General features: G+C 48.2%; 1 protein-coding gene across 1 annotated transcript in view; it reads left to right on the top strand.

The window, feature by feature from the left end:
• Saxo1 (stabilizer of axonemal microtubules 1) overlaps positions 1–15,814 on the top strand; it is a 114,780-nt gene that overhangs the window by 86,319 nt on the left and 12,647 nt on the right. Inside the window, exons 2-3 of the mRNA XM_023715851.1 lie at positions 4,715–4,894; positions 15,253–15,455. Of these exons, the coding sequence (XP_023571619.1) occupies positions 4,715–4,894; positions 15,253–15,455 (383 nt within the window). The remainder of the gene's footprint in view (positions 1–4,714; positions 4,895–15,252; positions 15,456–15,814) is intronic.

The raw sequence follows: 15,814 nt of genomic DNA, 5'->3' as shown, positions 1-15,814 counted from the left end.
CACAGTTAACTAGCCAGAAGACTTACCTATCACTTATACTATTTTCTTTCTGTCTATAGAACTGCCCCTGCAGTTACAACCCTAGACTTTTTTTTTTTGTCTTTTACCATGCAGTTCAGGTTGGCTTTGAACTCACTTTGTAGCCCAGGCTGGCCTTAGACTTGCAGTGATCTTCCTGCCTCAGCCTCCTGAGTGCTGAGATCATAGGCGTGTGCTACCACGTCTGGTTTTTACTCCTAGAAACTTTTTTTTTTTTAAATGTATTTGGTACAAGATCTCACTGTGCAGCTCAGACTCATAGTGATCCTCCTGTCTTTAGCCTCTCCAGCACTGGGATTACAGGTGTATGCCACCATACCTGGTCTTGGTGGCCGGCTCAGGGTGCCCAGGGGCTGGTGCAGCATGTGGTGCAGGGATCAATTTTAATTTGTGTGCAGTTGCTAAGCATTGATTTTTGTTTTTCATGCAAGGCGGCACAACCAATAAAGGGTCCTAAAAGAAGTTGAGACACTCTAGCACAGTAGGGTAACTGTGGTCAGCAGTATTTACTTGCATGTTTCATGGTAGCTAGGACAGACAACTTGAAACTTCCTAGCATACACACAAAAAGATGGCTTGAGGTGTTGGGTTTCCCTGACCTGATCATTACACATTGTATACCTATATTGAAGTCTACCGTATCCTATAAATATATGTAGTTGTTTTATGTCAAAAAAATAAAAAAGAATTAGATGCTGGAAAGGATGGCTAAAAACCAGAGGTAGAGAGCTAGCACTACACACACTCTGAGTGGAGCATGCCATGGACAGTAACTTTAATGGGGTCACGAACAGCTTTGTGAGGTGCTGAGGGGGGCATAGTGGTGCCTACGATGGGCCTTGAATGGGAAGGAAGTGCTTTGGAGAAGCAGAAGTGGTAAGAAGCGAGCAGGTGGAAGGAGAGCCACGGGTGCGCAAGCTGAAGCGAGGGGCTGCAGACCGAGGGAACGATGGAAGCCCACTCCTCATGCCTTCCGGTGCTTCTGGCAACCACGGAAGGCAGGGTGGGGACGTTCAAGGGAAGCCTGCCAGGTTAGTAAAGGTATTTCTAGGCGTCTTTATTTTTATTCTCCTTTTACAGCAAGCTTTCAGCACCCAAGCGTTTTCAGTTCCTCTCAATTTTCCAGTTCTAGCTCTGCAGTCTCCCCGGGGGAAGCCTCCACCGCATGTGGCGGCTGGGCCCTTGGGGTGTGGCTGGTTCAAACTGAGGTGTGCTCAGTTAGTGGCTTTTGGAGAGTACAAAGAAGGCTACTCATTCATTTTTATCCTGGGTGCACACTAAAATTATACTTTATATTGAGTTAAGCATAATTAAAACTCCAACTGCTTTTTTACCATTTTGATGTAACTACTAGAAAATTTAAAGTAACATTACTGTCTGTGGCTTGTGCCCTGTTTTTGTTGGGTATAGCTATTCCAAGGGTCCCTGTTATCTTTCAGCTGTGTCATCCATCCTGGGGTTTCCTGAGTCACGATGGCTTGTGCAGCAGGAAGGCGCCTGGTCACTCAGATGCGGTAGGGCCTGTTCTGCGCCCACGGGCAGATCACGCGTTGCTCTGGGATCCAGACTTTTCATCTGCATGTTGGAGACATTGTATTTGATATTTTCCACAGTCCCTTTCCATTTAAAAATTCTACACATTTATCTTGGAGTTCAATGCTCAGTGTAAACTATTTTTAACTTTTTCTGTGTTTCCTCCAAGGCCTCTGTGACTCCATTTGCCAGGTATCAGAGAAAGTCAAGACATTTCCTTGGCTCTCTGGAGTAGTAACTTCTGGAGCGGGAAGCCTTTAGAGCTCTGGCACATTGAAGCAACCTTCTCCCGCTCCTTTCCACTCCTGTTGTTGGCTCCTGAGTGTGAGCACCTTAGCCCCGTGGCAAAGGTTCCCGCTAAAATGATCTGAGTATCACTTCTTGACAGAGGCGCAGTTCTTTGGCTCGTGGCTATCAGAAGTACTTCTAGCTACCATAGGTACTGGGGGATTTCTGCGATTCTCCTCAGATCCTGACTGGATCCACAAAACATGGGAATCTGTCCTTTCCTTTCTGACCCTACTGATAGAACAAACTGGCCATTATCCTTTTCCCAATGGCTTGCAAATATCCCTCCTCAGGCAGTCCTTCCTCCTGCGCACTGCCCGCTGTCTGTCTACCCCGAAGTCAAGGAAGGGTATCAGATGGTGGTGGCTGGCTCCCAGGACTCGAGCTCTTAGGCTTCGTCTTTAGCAAGAGGGAAGGCAGCTGAGCAACAGCACGGGGCTTGGAATCTAGAAGGGGCAGTCAGACGGGGCAAAGAGACGACCACAGAGCACACTCAGGCACTGAGACACTTCTGGATAGGAATTATTGATATTTCAAAGTAAGACAAGAGGGCCGGCAAGATAGCTCAGTGGTCTTAAGCACCTGTCTAGGCAAACAGGGACTGCAGTTTGGTTCCTGGTGCTACATGCCACGCCAGCCCCGTCCCCAGGGCGGGCTGAACCTGCCACACTCACAAAAAGTGCCACACTCACAAAAGTAAGACAAGATTTCAGTTAATGCAATTAAGTTGAATAGAGTCTCCTATTAAACTGTCCCCATAGTTCCACTTACTGGAACTTCCGTGTCTGGATGGAAACTGCTGCTGTATTGAGACCCATTCTCATGACACTGACCACAGTACAGTGCTTTGCTGTTAAATTTATTCTTCTGTTGGAATGAACTCTTATAGTGTGTTACATTTTTATGAACAGCTAGTAATACAGAAAATACACAAAGGCAAAATTTTACCAGTTTGGAAAAGCAATGGCAGCGAGATGGAGAATGTCTACTTTTGTTGAGACTGTTTTATTGCAAATGCCTGACTTTGAGCTGTCCTTAATAAAATCTTGGCTTTTCTCTCAGAGTGTGGGGTATCAGATCCACACACAGAAACACTTATTAGACAGTGCCGCTTGTTTTTTGATTTGAGGTTTGTGGGATCCTAAAAGGACAGGGTACTAACTGACCCAGATTGGAATTCCAGGTAATTGGGCTGGTTATGAACACAGAAGTGGTGATAGTATCTAACATTTATCTACGGTGGTTATTTTGTTCCCTGTGCAAACACCAACTTGTCTCTAGAGTTAATAGAAGATATTTTAAAGCGCTCATGCACCGAGTAAGAGAATAAAGTATAAATACAAAGTAACCTTTGCACATTACATGCAAGCAGTGTATGCTCTGAGAAGAAAAAACCAGCACGTTTACTGATTCTGTTTAACACTGGGAAGTTTAGGTATTCATGTAATAAGGACAGCATATATTTGGAAGATTGTCTTTTAAATATTAGCTAACCTCCCTTGCCCTGTTTGCTTTCTATGGTTCCAGTAATCCTTAGTAAACTGCAGTCCCAAAATGGTAAATATTAGAAATAAACAATTTATGAGTTGAACACTGAACAGCACTCTGGGAGATGAGAAAGTGGGCGTGGATCCCATCCATGCGCGCACGCCATCCCCGCGCGTGCGGGCCTCCCCTTCAGCCTGCCGTCAGATCCCCTGTGGGTTTGCGGTATTTGTGCCCAAGTAGCCCTTCTTCTTCCTTAATTACAGCCTCAGAGGACCTGCCTTAAGTGACACGGTGAAAGTTCTTTTAGGGAAAGCAGTCATATGCTGAGGCCGCTAAGGTCTATGCTAAGTAATTGTTAATCTCTTGCTGCGCCTAGTTTATAAAATAGTATGTATATTGGGCTCAATGCCATTTATGGCTTCAGGCAACCTCTGGGAAAATATCCCCCACAGAGATGGGGGATAACGCGCCTAAAGTGTTTACCGTGAATCAATTTGTGGTTCATGGTATCGCAGAATGCGAGGAACTAGGAGTCTAGTAGTGAACAAGAAAGGGTCTCGAGCTTGCCTGGTGGGGCAGACCGTCAGCAGCACGGCGGCACCGGTGAGGAGCGGCGCACACCCGAGACACACAGGAGACGCTGTGGTGTGTACACGTGGGCGGAAGGGCCGGGATGGAGCCCGCCGTGGTGTGTGTCTGGGGATGAGATCATCAGGTGAACCCTACGGGCACGAGGACTGAGGTGAGACCTGGAGAACGGCGTTTAGTGGACTCCAAACTGAGGAGGCTCTGCTTTGTGCAAAGAGGGCCACTTGCATGCAGTGTGTTCTGAACTGAGCCACAGCCAACCGCCTAGAGAATGTCCCAGCGTGGCCAAGGAGCAGAGCCTTGGGAGACCCTGCTAGCTCTGCCGGGGGTCGGCTGGCTGGTGGGGAGGCTTTAGGAAATAGCCTGGGACTAGGAGTGTGGGCGTGGTGTGGGCCATCGCCTGTTGGAGTGCCGAAGTGCATTCACATGAATAGCGCGGCACGGGTAACAGCAGGGCTCGCCCAGGCTCGTGTGACGTTAGGGTCCAAGGCGCGCTGGTTTGCCAGGGGCCTGCTTTAAGTTCTAGCCACCCCCCATAGTTCAGCAGAGCAGAGGTAGGGTTGAGTTATGTGCCTTGGTACTGGGAACTGAGCTCAAGACCGTGTATTGTCAGGCAGTTGCTGTATGCCTGTGCTACATCCCCAGCCCCAGATGTGTTTTTAAAAAATGTTGACAGCTTGCAGTTTCATAGTCTGGGTCACGTTTGGAGTAGGTGACCTTATCAAACCGAATGTGTTCCTTTTAAGGTAACCAATCAAACTCCATCTGTCTTTTCCAGGCGGCACCACTGTCCACATATTCCTACTAAGATTTATGATAAGACAGAGAAACCATGTCTTCTCTCCGAGTACACCGAGAACTACCCTGTCTACAACTCGTACCTGCGCAGGGAGTCCTTCAAGCCCAGGCTGGAGTACCAGCGAGGCTCCATACCGATGGAAGGCCTGACCACGTCCAGGTGAGGCGCGCCGGGGCAGTGCCTGCGTGCGCAGCGCGGGGCAGTGAGCACAGGCCTGGCACGTGTGTTGAGGTCGTGCTGTGCAGGACTGACGCACTCATATACAGTATCAACGCCTTAATGCTAACGTCCTATGTCCTTGAACGGAAACCTTGAATTTAATAGCCTGCTTAGTTGTTCCCAAACACCCTCTTAAAGGAAAAGGATTTTTGCTTGCCAAGGTAGGGGTCAGGGAAAATGTAAATGGGTCTGTACAATAGAGGACGGGCAATGAAGTGAAGCAGGGAAGAGAGGAATGAGAGGAGGCTGCTGCTGGCCGCGAGATGCTCTGGGCTCTGCGAGGGCCTCAGGCCAGCTGAGGTGATAACGACGGTGAAAGAGAAGCGGTGAAGGAGCGAGCATCTTAAGCCACACAGGGATTCTCCCCTGTGGTGTAGGATTGAATGCAGGGCCTTCACACTGAGCTACATTCCCAGCCATTTAAAAAATGGGAGACAGTCTAAGTCACCGGGTTGCCGAGGATAGGCTTGGCCTATGCTGTGGATTTTCAACTGAAGTTCTCTAGAATGTTCAAAAAATATAATAGCTGGGTCTGGTGGTACACAGCTGCAACCCCAGTACTCAGGAACGTGAGGATTGTATGCATTTGAGGCCAGCCTGAACTTCAGAGTGAGAGCCTGTCTCAAAAAAAAAGAAAAAAATATTATATATATGATAAAAGAATATATTTCCTTTTTAAAATTTTTTCATTTTAAAGAGTAAAAATAAAAGCAATAGCAAAAAAATAAATAGCAAAAGCAAAGACAGAAGCAGATAACATATAATAATACATATGGTACAGATTTTCAAAGCAAGAATAGTAAATTAACAGTGGTTGTGATATTACGTATTTTTATCGTCAGATCCGTTACTCAGATGAACAGATATAGGTATGCAAGGTTGGACAAAAAACTGAACATCAGTGTTTGTTTTCAATAAACCTTAATTTATTTTCTTGTCCTTTTTACTTTTTATTTCTTAAATTTATTTCAAAGACAGTATAATCACAATTGATAAGACATTAGGAATGGCGCCCACTTAGCAGAACGAGATGAGAGGTACTCAGCTGTGGTGTTTGTATTGCCCATCGCTGTCTTCACGGTAGCTGCTCCGATTACAGACGTTAGCATATGGAGTCAGTCAAAGTGAAATTTTTAAGCTAACCGCTATTTTCAAAGAAGTGATGGAATTAGTGGTACTGTCACCTCAGCCATCCTGTGCATACACTTGCAAGGTTTCCTCCATATATTTCCTTTTAAGCTCCACTTCACTTCCTAAGACTGTTTGGATCTAGGTTTATGCAGATGGTGAGCCACATGGCGGGCACATCTGTACTGAGGCGGTGGGAAAAACTGCTCAGGTAGAGTGTATCAGTCAGGGCTCCCTAGGGGATAGATTTGATATGAAAATACACACGATAGACTGCAAGATTTGCAAGGCAGATTACAGCAGCCACCTACAGAGCTGGGGCGGAAGAAGGCCAAGGGGCTGCCTGGGCATGGCAGAGCAGGGGACCCAGTCAGAAGTCATGGGCGGGGCCTCCCTGCAGAAACTGGTGAGGGTCCATGTCAGGTAACCAAAGAAGGGCTCCACTGGGGCTGAAGGTTTGTGCTCGGAGCCTGGAGGCAGATGTCTAAAGGTGGTGGTGAAGGCTGAAGTTCCTCTGGAGAAGTGAAGATGGCAGCCTTCTCTTGCTCCTTTTCCTTTTTATTTCATCTAGGTTACAAGACTATTGGTTGGTATCACCCACGCCCAGGGTGGGTCTTGCTATTTAGTAAGTCAGTTGCCCCAACACAGCCAGCATTGTGTTAAACCAACCTGCCAGGCATTTCTTACTCAGCGTGACGCTACAGTTGACCGTCACATGGGTTCTGTGTGCTGCAAGACTCTAGCACAGTGGCTGAGGACCTAAGGCACACGCCTCGCAGCAGGCACATGGGCCTCTGGTGTTAGCACGGGAGCCAATCACTCCAGCGGCTAAACATTGGGTAACAGTTGTTTTTTTCTCTAAACTAGTGCCTCAGTATTCAAGTTTAATTTCAGGGTTGGCACTTTGCAATGAATAAGTGGGTTTTGAGTTGCAGTTTGGGCACTTGGTCTCTAACATACTCATTATTGCTGCTTTGGCAGAATCTGTCACTGACCAATTCTATTAGTGACCTCTGGCAAGGGACTCCTGGCTGGCGATCCAGGAGAACAGAGATCTCTGAGTGCACTTGGGCAGGTCTCCACGTGAGACCTGGTGCGTGGAGGTTGAGATTGTGAATGGGACATGTTTCTGTCTGTGCAGAGCTGCATCGTCTAGGTCCATAGGAAGCCCATTCTCATTAGGGGGCCCAGAGCCAAGAAGAGCAGACATGAAGTCAGTGGACCAGTAAGCCTGGGGTGACGTTGAATCAGAGGCAGCTCAAGAATGCGCGGTGGCCGGGGGCCTTGCCTGGTGCTGAGCCTGAGTCAGGCCACTTTTATACTAAGCACTGAGCTTAGATAATGTTGTAATATGCAACTGCTCTTTCAAACTGTGACATTAAATAATGTGAACCTTGCAGTCTGGACTTCGTTTGAGCAAAAAAAATAGTGTCTCCAAGCATCAGATGGCCATGATAAAGGACAGTGTAGCAGCAGGTCGTGTCCCCTCGAGTAAGAAGCACCAACTACACTGGGTCAGCATAGTCCTGAGTGTGGCTGAGGGACTTACTGAGGACAGCGGGGCCACCCAGGGTGGCTTGTTGCCTGCGTGGTACACAGGGGAGGTGGAGAAGGGGGGCTGCTTCTGCGCCTTCACCCGGGCACCGTCTCCTGCGCAGCCCCCGTGGCCTCCTGATGCGGCCTCACAGAGGCTGCGCTGAGCTCTGGGCCTTTGGCTGCATCCTGTGGACCCCAGCACAGAGGACCCTTGTGCACCCTTCCACGCTGGACTCTGCGGCTGGCCACTGCAAGGCAGTCTTGTAAATTCATATATATTTGTATATTTTGCATCAAATCTGCTTTGCTAGCGAACACTGATTGATACAGGTGGGAGCTGTTCTTGAGTCTTGCTTTTCCTTTTAAGAAACCATGAGGACCCAGGCACCTGTACAGGAGGTGTAGCTGGGGGAAAAGGGTAACAGTGGGGCTGAGGAATGGCTGAGGCCAGCCTCTGCTTCCATGGTTGGCTCTTACCATCTGTCTATACCCAGTGTGCACCTAGGCACGAGGACCTCGTGAGATGTGGAGTGTTGGTCCTGTGACATAGAAGTACGCTTCCTGTCCTGTAAGTGGAGTGATACAGGGAAGGGTGCTTTGAGAGTTGGATGCTCTCTGTTGCCTAAAGTGTAGAAGAATGAAGACAAATCCTAGATAAACCCTCCAGCTCGGATGGCCCAGATGAAGGCCTACGTATTCCCCCTTCTCCCAATGGTGCTTTGCAAAATAAATCTAACCCGTTGGCCTGTCCTAAATTATCCTTGTCTTGTGTCACTTACAATAATAAGCATATTACCAGAAGCCCCCTTTGCTCTTTCTGGAGGCAGAGTACCAATAAATATAATGTAGATCAAGATGTCCCTAGAGGGGAGGACTATAGTTACTGGAAGAATTTCCAAAACAAGCTGTTAATTAATGATCAGAAGGCCTTTAAAAAGAAACAGTGGTGAGAAAAAAAAAAAAAAAAAAAAAAGAAAGAAACAGTGGTAGAATCAAGCTTACATCATGGGGAAGAAAAGGAGTGACAGAGGACTCTTGTTTATTTCCTACTCCAGAAAGAGAAGTCGGCAGGAAGTGAACAGACAATATCTCTTCTCTATACCTCGGTTTTATTATTTCTTGACCCTCTGCCTGCCCTGCCAGACACTAGTTGTCCTAGACTGAGGACGAAACTACGCCAGTTTCAGAAAATATAGGGAAGCCACCCTATGGGTGCTCTCCATAGCAGAGCTTCTGGGAAAAGGTATGGGTGAGCCCAGTGTTTCTGCAGCCCTTTGTGCATGTAGGTTGTCGCTGTCCCAGCTCTCATTACAACAGCATGCCACTCCCTCACCTGGCTGGAAGTGGATGCTGCTTAGCGTGGGAGGCGGGACACGGGCTCCCACCTGCTGAACGAGCACGCCCTGTGCACCAGGACTCGGCTGCTCAGTGCCCAGCCCAGACACACGAAACACCTGGTTTCTGGAAAGGTTATCGTCCCAGCGTGCGGTATGGTCACAGCTGCGCACAGCTCTGAGTGACCATAAATCGTGGGGATTTGCAGCAGGTGCCACCAGCAGCGTGTCGAGTTCTCCAGCCCCTCTTAGTATGAGGCCATTTCTCTCGGCCTTTGCTAATTCCCCTGCACAGGATTTGCGCTTAGTTCAGACAGATCTGAGCTGAATTCGTGAGGAGGAGTTTTCACGTCAAGACTCATTCCCCTCAGCATGCCACCGTGTGAAGCATTGTCATTGTCAGCTGAGCTCCCCTCGTGAGTGGACAGGGCCAACAGCCCTAGGAGCAGCAGCTGAGTTTTCCGTGGTGTTGAGCTTTTGTCCTGAAAGGGAGGAGACCATGGTGAGGAGACTGGAGCAGAAGAGCTGACAATCGGGCGCACAGTTGAGGGATTTGGCGGGAAGGCGGAAGGCTGGGGTGAGGCTGGGGGCGCTTGGATCCACTGCCGCTTGCTTAGGCGGTCTCCAAGTCAGCGAGGAAAGCGCTCCAAGTCCGGCGGCCTTTGCAGAAGCCGGGAAGGCGGCAGGCAAGCTGCTGCTGGGCTTGAGTCGGGCTCTCTCCGCCGAGTCTGGTGTGTTTCTGGCCCACGTCTGCACGCAGTTCCTGCCTCAGAGCTACACCGCCGCCCTCCACAGGCTGGGAGTGAGCGACCAAGCGCTTCGGAAAAACTCGCTCGCGCGGTGAAGCCCTGCCCGGCGGCCGTAGGCGCTGGTGCATTCGTGGCCACTTTGGCCCCTGTTCTGTTGCACACTTCGCCCCTGAGGCGCCATTCATTTCTCTCCCTTAACCATTTGGCCTCTTTGTTTTTCATATTGGATAATTTCTTTTAACCTATTACCAAGTCCACTGAGTTTTCCTCTGCAGGCTCCAATCTACTGAGCCCTTCATCTAGTGAATGTTTTATTTCAAATATTAGTTTTCAGTTTTTTGTTTTTTTTTTTTTTTTTTTTTTTTTTTTTTTTTTGCGGGATTGAACTCGGGACCCTGCATAGTTTTCAGTTTTTAATTTTACATTTTCATAGTTTGTTTTCTATGATTTCTTTTAATTCATTATGACCTTACAGGCAAGTGTTTGTTTTCCTCAGTGGGTACAGTTAAATTAGTAGCTTTGAAATTCTTGCCTGGCAAATGGAACCTCTAGGTTTCCTTGGGATTGGTTTTCATGATTACATTTTTTCCTTGAGCAGTGGCCACAGTTTTCTATATGTACGTCAATATGTTCTGGACATTATGAATATTGGGTTATAGGGTCTCAAGTATTAAAAAATTCTTGCGTAGAGCTTTGCTCACAGGCAGTATCTGATTAGGTCCAAAATGTGATCTCCGTGTTCTGGGTGGCCGCTCTAATCACAGCTCAGCTCCTACCCTTTGTGTTGTCATCTGCAGCCTGCTGCATGTGTGAGGTCAAATGGGGATTTGAGCCCACTGTCATGCAGAACTCTGGCTTCCTACCTTTGTTGTCCTCTTTCCAGTTTTCTTCTTTCTTTTTAAATTTTTATTTTTAAATTTTTTATGTACTTGGTTCAGGGTCTTGCTAGGCAGCTCAGACACCTAGTGATCCTCCTGTTTCCAGCCTCCCCAGTGCTGGGGTTATAGGCACGCACCACTATGCCTGCTCTTCATGGCTGGCTCAGTGTGCCCAGGGGCAGGACTGGCATGGCACATGGTGCCGGGGATCGAACCCTGGTCCCTGTGCTTGCCTAAGCAGGCGCTTAGACCACTGAGCCATCTTGCCCACCCTCTCCCTTACTTTCTAGCACTGTGGTGGCCTCACATTTGCTCTTTTGTTTCTGTACTCAGAGAATGGAAAATGCTCGTCTTCTGGCTGCTTGGCACGGCACCGACTAAGGCCTTCAGGCAGAGGCTTTGAACCTTGAGCAGTGAGTAGGAGCTTAAGCAGCGAAGACTCACCGGGCCTATTCCTTCTCCCACTGGTGGCTGCGCTCCACAGCCTGCCTATTTTGATTCCTCTGTAGTGCGTTCAGGTAGTGTTGCAAATGTGTATGTGTGTTTCCTTTCCAGAGCAGTGACCAATGTGAGTCCCAGCAGCCCTGGGAAAGCTGGAGGTGCAGGAGGAGATGGTTTTGGGGAAGCTTGAGTCTTGGTGTGCATGTCCTGGACCCCACCTGCTCCTGCCAAGATGAGGAGGCTCTGTGTGTCCCATCAGGGTCAGGCCCAGGGCCAGGGATCCAGCCCTGAGTTCAGCCAGGCGCTCTAGCGCCATGATCTGGGAAGGGTCCCTATCTTACCTGAAGGATTTTTTAAAAAATTGCTCCGAAGAGCATTATTTACCAGGGAAATACCAATTTTTACAAGTGTCGCATGGCCCCTGTGTCATGGTGAAAACCCCCATTTCCCACTTGTGGGCCCGTGGCCCAGGTAGCTGTAAGGCCACTTCCTCTTTTTGTTAGTTGAATTTTTGTCAAACACCTTTCTTTAGCTTTGCCAATGGATTGAAGTCAAGTCGTTATGATTTTCCCAGCAGGGCCATGTTAGCCTTTACTTAACTCTGAGCTTAACTCTTGGCCTTCTGCACTATATAACTTTTTATAGCTACTTACCTAAAAGAAACTTAGATCTCTGACCAACTTTTTTCTTGGCTTATAGTCATAGTGGGCACAAGCACTAGGAATATACCACAGGAAGGGAAGGCAGATCCAGTGTTCTTAAAAAAAGAAAAAGCTAGTCAATTTGAGCAATTTCTGGGAAGAATAAAATACTTTTCTTTCACATGAATTTAAAGACTAAGATTATATGTGGCTGGGGACTTGCAGTTACATTGTGGCTAATGATAGGTTTCAGCGAATGTTTGCAACATAAAAACATAATGAGGAAACACATAAATTCTGATTAAATTCAGTCTTAAGCTCCTGTAACTATTTTTGAGTATGGACTGAATGAAGCAACTTTTAAATTTAAAATTTTCCCCCTTTTTAGGAGCTGCACTGTCTCCTAGTTGTGTGACTTAGGTATACCTGATCAGTGAATTTAACCACAGTTGTACACTTACACAGGAGCATGAATTTTGTATTGAAAAGAGTCTGTAATGTGGTGAGCAAGAATTTCACTGTGTCTGCTGTCGCCCTCGAGAACCAATGTCAGGAGAGCCCATTCCGTGGTGAGCGTGTGAGCCTTTGTTGGCTTTTGCCTGTGAAAGTAGCGAGAGTGGGGCACTGAGTGAGCTGATTTGTCAGAGTGCCCAGAGGCCCCGGAGGCAAGGCTCTTGTGGCTCTGCAAGGATGCTGGCTCCGTGGTAGGCATATGGCAGAAGAAGGTACAGTGGCCTGCATGTGCAGGGTACGGACATGGCGGGCCAGTGCGCAGAAAGAACTCCTGGGTGCTCTCGGATGAGTGGGAGGGTTCCACTTGGGAGTCTAGAAACCCTGTTTTCTTTCTCACTACTTGCCTGTGGGCAGCCCCTGATGGTTCTTGGAAGTGAAGAAGGCTAATGGCTTAGGTGGCCATCACCAAAGTTGGCTCTCTGAAGGCTTAGAGGGGTGTGGTTTCAGGTTGCCCAAGCCTTCCTGCATCCCCTGGGGAGTATGTTCAAGTTCCTGAGGGAACATTTCCTTCAGAATGTCAACTTTGTAACAGAAAGTTAACTTTCTGGCTGGCTTCCAGACAGGGACTTTCAGGTATTGTCATTTATCTTTGCAGTCTCTGTTTTATACTCTTCATTCCTTGCCCCAAGTGGTTTAACACAAGACTCCAGGGTGAGGACCTGTTCACCAAGGAGGGTCTGAGGTGGGGCTGAGCTTGGCTTCTGCTTCAGCCTTTCTCCTCCATAAGCTCCATACACAGTCGGCTTCCAGACCTCTCAGGGTCATTGAACTTTGTCTTGCCGAATGCCGGTAGTGGGGCTCCTGGGACGGTGGCCCAGGCTGAAGGCCTGTACCTGCCACTAAGATATATTTTAGGATCCAGCCAGAAGGTATTATGGGAGTTGAAGTGAAGCATCTCCCACTTCCCCTCAGAGCCCCGGAGAGACCAATTCTCCTGCTTCCTAACTCCCTCCTCCCATCCCACCAAGAGATTTCAGGATCCAGTGTGGGCTTATTGACAGCCCCGTGTATAACTCATGCAGGACAGGGTACAGCAGAGCGTGCTACCTTTGCCAGTCAAGCATGGCTCAGTTATGCTGCTCCAGATTTCAGCCGGGAAGTAGGTTTTATTGGGTCTGGGCCTAATGTTTTCCTGTCCGGAAACCTTCCCTTTCCCTTGGGTGGCTGCTTTGGCAAATACCATCAAGAAAATGCTGCCTTCTCCTTGTCCAGTTGGATAAATGGATTTCAGGCAAAAACAGACTAAAGCGGAAGCCCGTGGTGTGGGGGATGCTAGCACAGGCCTGGGAAGCTCCGGCCACCCTGTGGGCAGCAGCAGTCTAGCTAGAGGGGTGTGGCCAGGAGGGCTCCACGTGGTGCATGGGTAGCATCCGGGCACTTCCACAACTCTACAGCAATTTGGGCAGACTCTTTCCTGTTCAGTGGAGTTCATCCTGCCTTTCTGATCCCACTGTTTTCTTTCTTTCTAATCACTGCACGTTGACATCTGGAGCAGAGTTGCGCTGTGCATCTTCGTAGGTGCACACAGTGTACTTTGACTGTATCTACCCCTCATCCTTCTCTCTTTTGCCCTGCTGTTTTATTACTCCTTGAAATATCAGGGCACTGGCAGCAGACAGTAATGAAATTAGACTTAGGGTCTCCAATTATTATTATTTTAAAAATATTAAATCATTTTTTAATTTTTAATGTTTTATATATTTAGTACAGAGTCTAAAGGGTCTCACTGCATAGATTGGACTCGTAGTGATCCTCCTGTTTTTAGCCTCCCAAGTGCTGGGATTATAAACATGCACTACCATGCCCAGTCTCAATCCCAGTCTCAGCTTGTTCCAGGGGTTGGGCCATCACAGCAGGCCGGAGATTGAACCCCGGACCCCTGTGTCTGCCTAAGAAGGAGCTTTAATTGACTGAGCTATCTGGCTGGCCCAAATCGTTGTTTTTTAAAATAGAGTACAGAATGGTAAAAACAAAACAAAACAAAACAAAACAAAAAATCTAGTAGAAATGATACAAAACTTCATTAAACAGAGTACTAGGAAATTCACAATGGTTGTTGCATTGCATAATGTTATCTTCAAATTAGTTGTTTAAGTTATCAGATATAAACCTGCAAACTTGGCAAAGAAAGTTATAAGAAATTAAAAATTAAAAAGAAAAAAATTTAAGCATTAACTATTCCTTTCAATAGACCAGCAGAAGTCAGCAGTACAATTATCTAAACTATCCTGCATATGTACATGAATATATCTTTTTTTTCTTTTTTATTTATTTATGTGTGTGTGTGTGGCCAGCTCAGCCCACCAGGGGCAGGGCTGACTGGCATGTGGTGCTGGGGGATTGAACCGCGGTCCCTGTGCTTTGTTAAGCTTGTTCTAAGTAGGTGCTTTAGACCACTGAGCCATCTCACCAGCCCTCATGAATATATCTTTTTATTTTATTTTTTTCTCCTGGGTTTTCTGTAAGGTCAAGTAGAAGAAAGAGAGAAACATGAACAAGATAAACTACTGGGACTATAGGGAAACTGGTAGGAGTAGCTGAAAAGCTCTGTGGTGAAGGGGCGGCGGAGAGCAGTACAGAAGCGGGCTCTTTGTAGTGACTCTCTGCGGTCTGCTCCGTGTGGGCGAATCCAAGAGGGTGGTGGAAGGGGGCCGGGATGGGGCCAGGGCAGCTCATGAGTCATGCTGGAAAATTGGTTCTCTTTGGAAGGCTCTCTAAACCGGGGAGAAAAATGATCGAATTTTTCACGTAGAGAGTTTATTCTGGTTCACGGGTGTCGATGTAGAAGTGACAAGAATGAAGAGGAGCCATAGAGGGCTGTCCCTGCTTGGAGTAGGAGCCAGGCAGGGTCTGAACCCAGGAGAAATGCCAATGAGCAGCAAGGAGGGGCGCACAGGTGACCCCAGGGCTCACTTGGGCGAGGAGCAGGCCTGACGATCCCTCCAGGGCAGCGAGAGGAGAGGCTGGGCGCAGGCGGAAGGTGCATCTCAGCACATGCTTGTGGAGACAGGCTGCATGCAAAGCGCAACGCTTTTTCTAACCCGTGAATCCTGATGATGTATACCTGCTGTCTTCCAGGAGAGATTTTGGGCCGCACAAGGTGGTGCCAGTGAAAGTCCACCAGCCTGACCAGTTCATCCGGAGCGAAGAGAACATGGATTTGCTCACGACATATAAGCAAGACTACAACCCCTATGTCGTCGGCCGCGTGGGCCCCATCAAGCCTCGCGACAGCAAATTCCCCTGTGCTGACAAGATGGAGTGTCTGCCTACCTACAAAGGTGGGAGAGCGACCAAGGGCCGGCGGGAGGTGGGCGAAGTGAGCCGCCAAGCCGGGCAGGGTGGGCGCGTGGACGCCCTGGGGCCTGGGGTCAGGCGTAGTGTGCTCTTGTCCAGCTGGAGAGCTGAGGGTGGCATTCACGTTAACGATTGACAAAATAAAAAGGTTATTTCAGGACGTGTGAAAATTACATGAGGTTCAAAGTCCAGCCCTTGAGGCATTGTCGCTTACGCATTATCTCTGGGTACTCTTGTGCCATGGTGGCAAGGCTGAGTAACTGTGACAGGGACCTTGTTCACGGCCTGAGATATGTAGTATGCATATTGTTCTTTATAGAAAGTGGCTGCCGGGGGCCTGCCC

This window comes from Octodon degus, unplaced genomic scaffold (genome assembly GCF_000260255.1).
Source record: "Octodon degus isolate 3935 unplaced genomic scaffold, OctDeg1.0 scaffold00044, whole genome shotgun sequence".
In the NCBI taxonomy this organism is placed as follows: domain Eukaryota; kingdom Metazoa; phylum Chordata; class Mammalia; order Rodentia; family Octodontidae; genus Octodon; species Octodon degus.
This window is presented reverse-complemented; position numbering and strand designations above follow the sequence as displayed.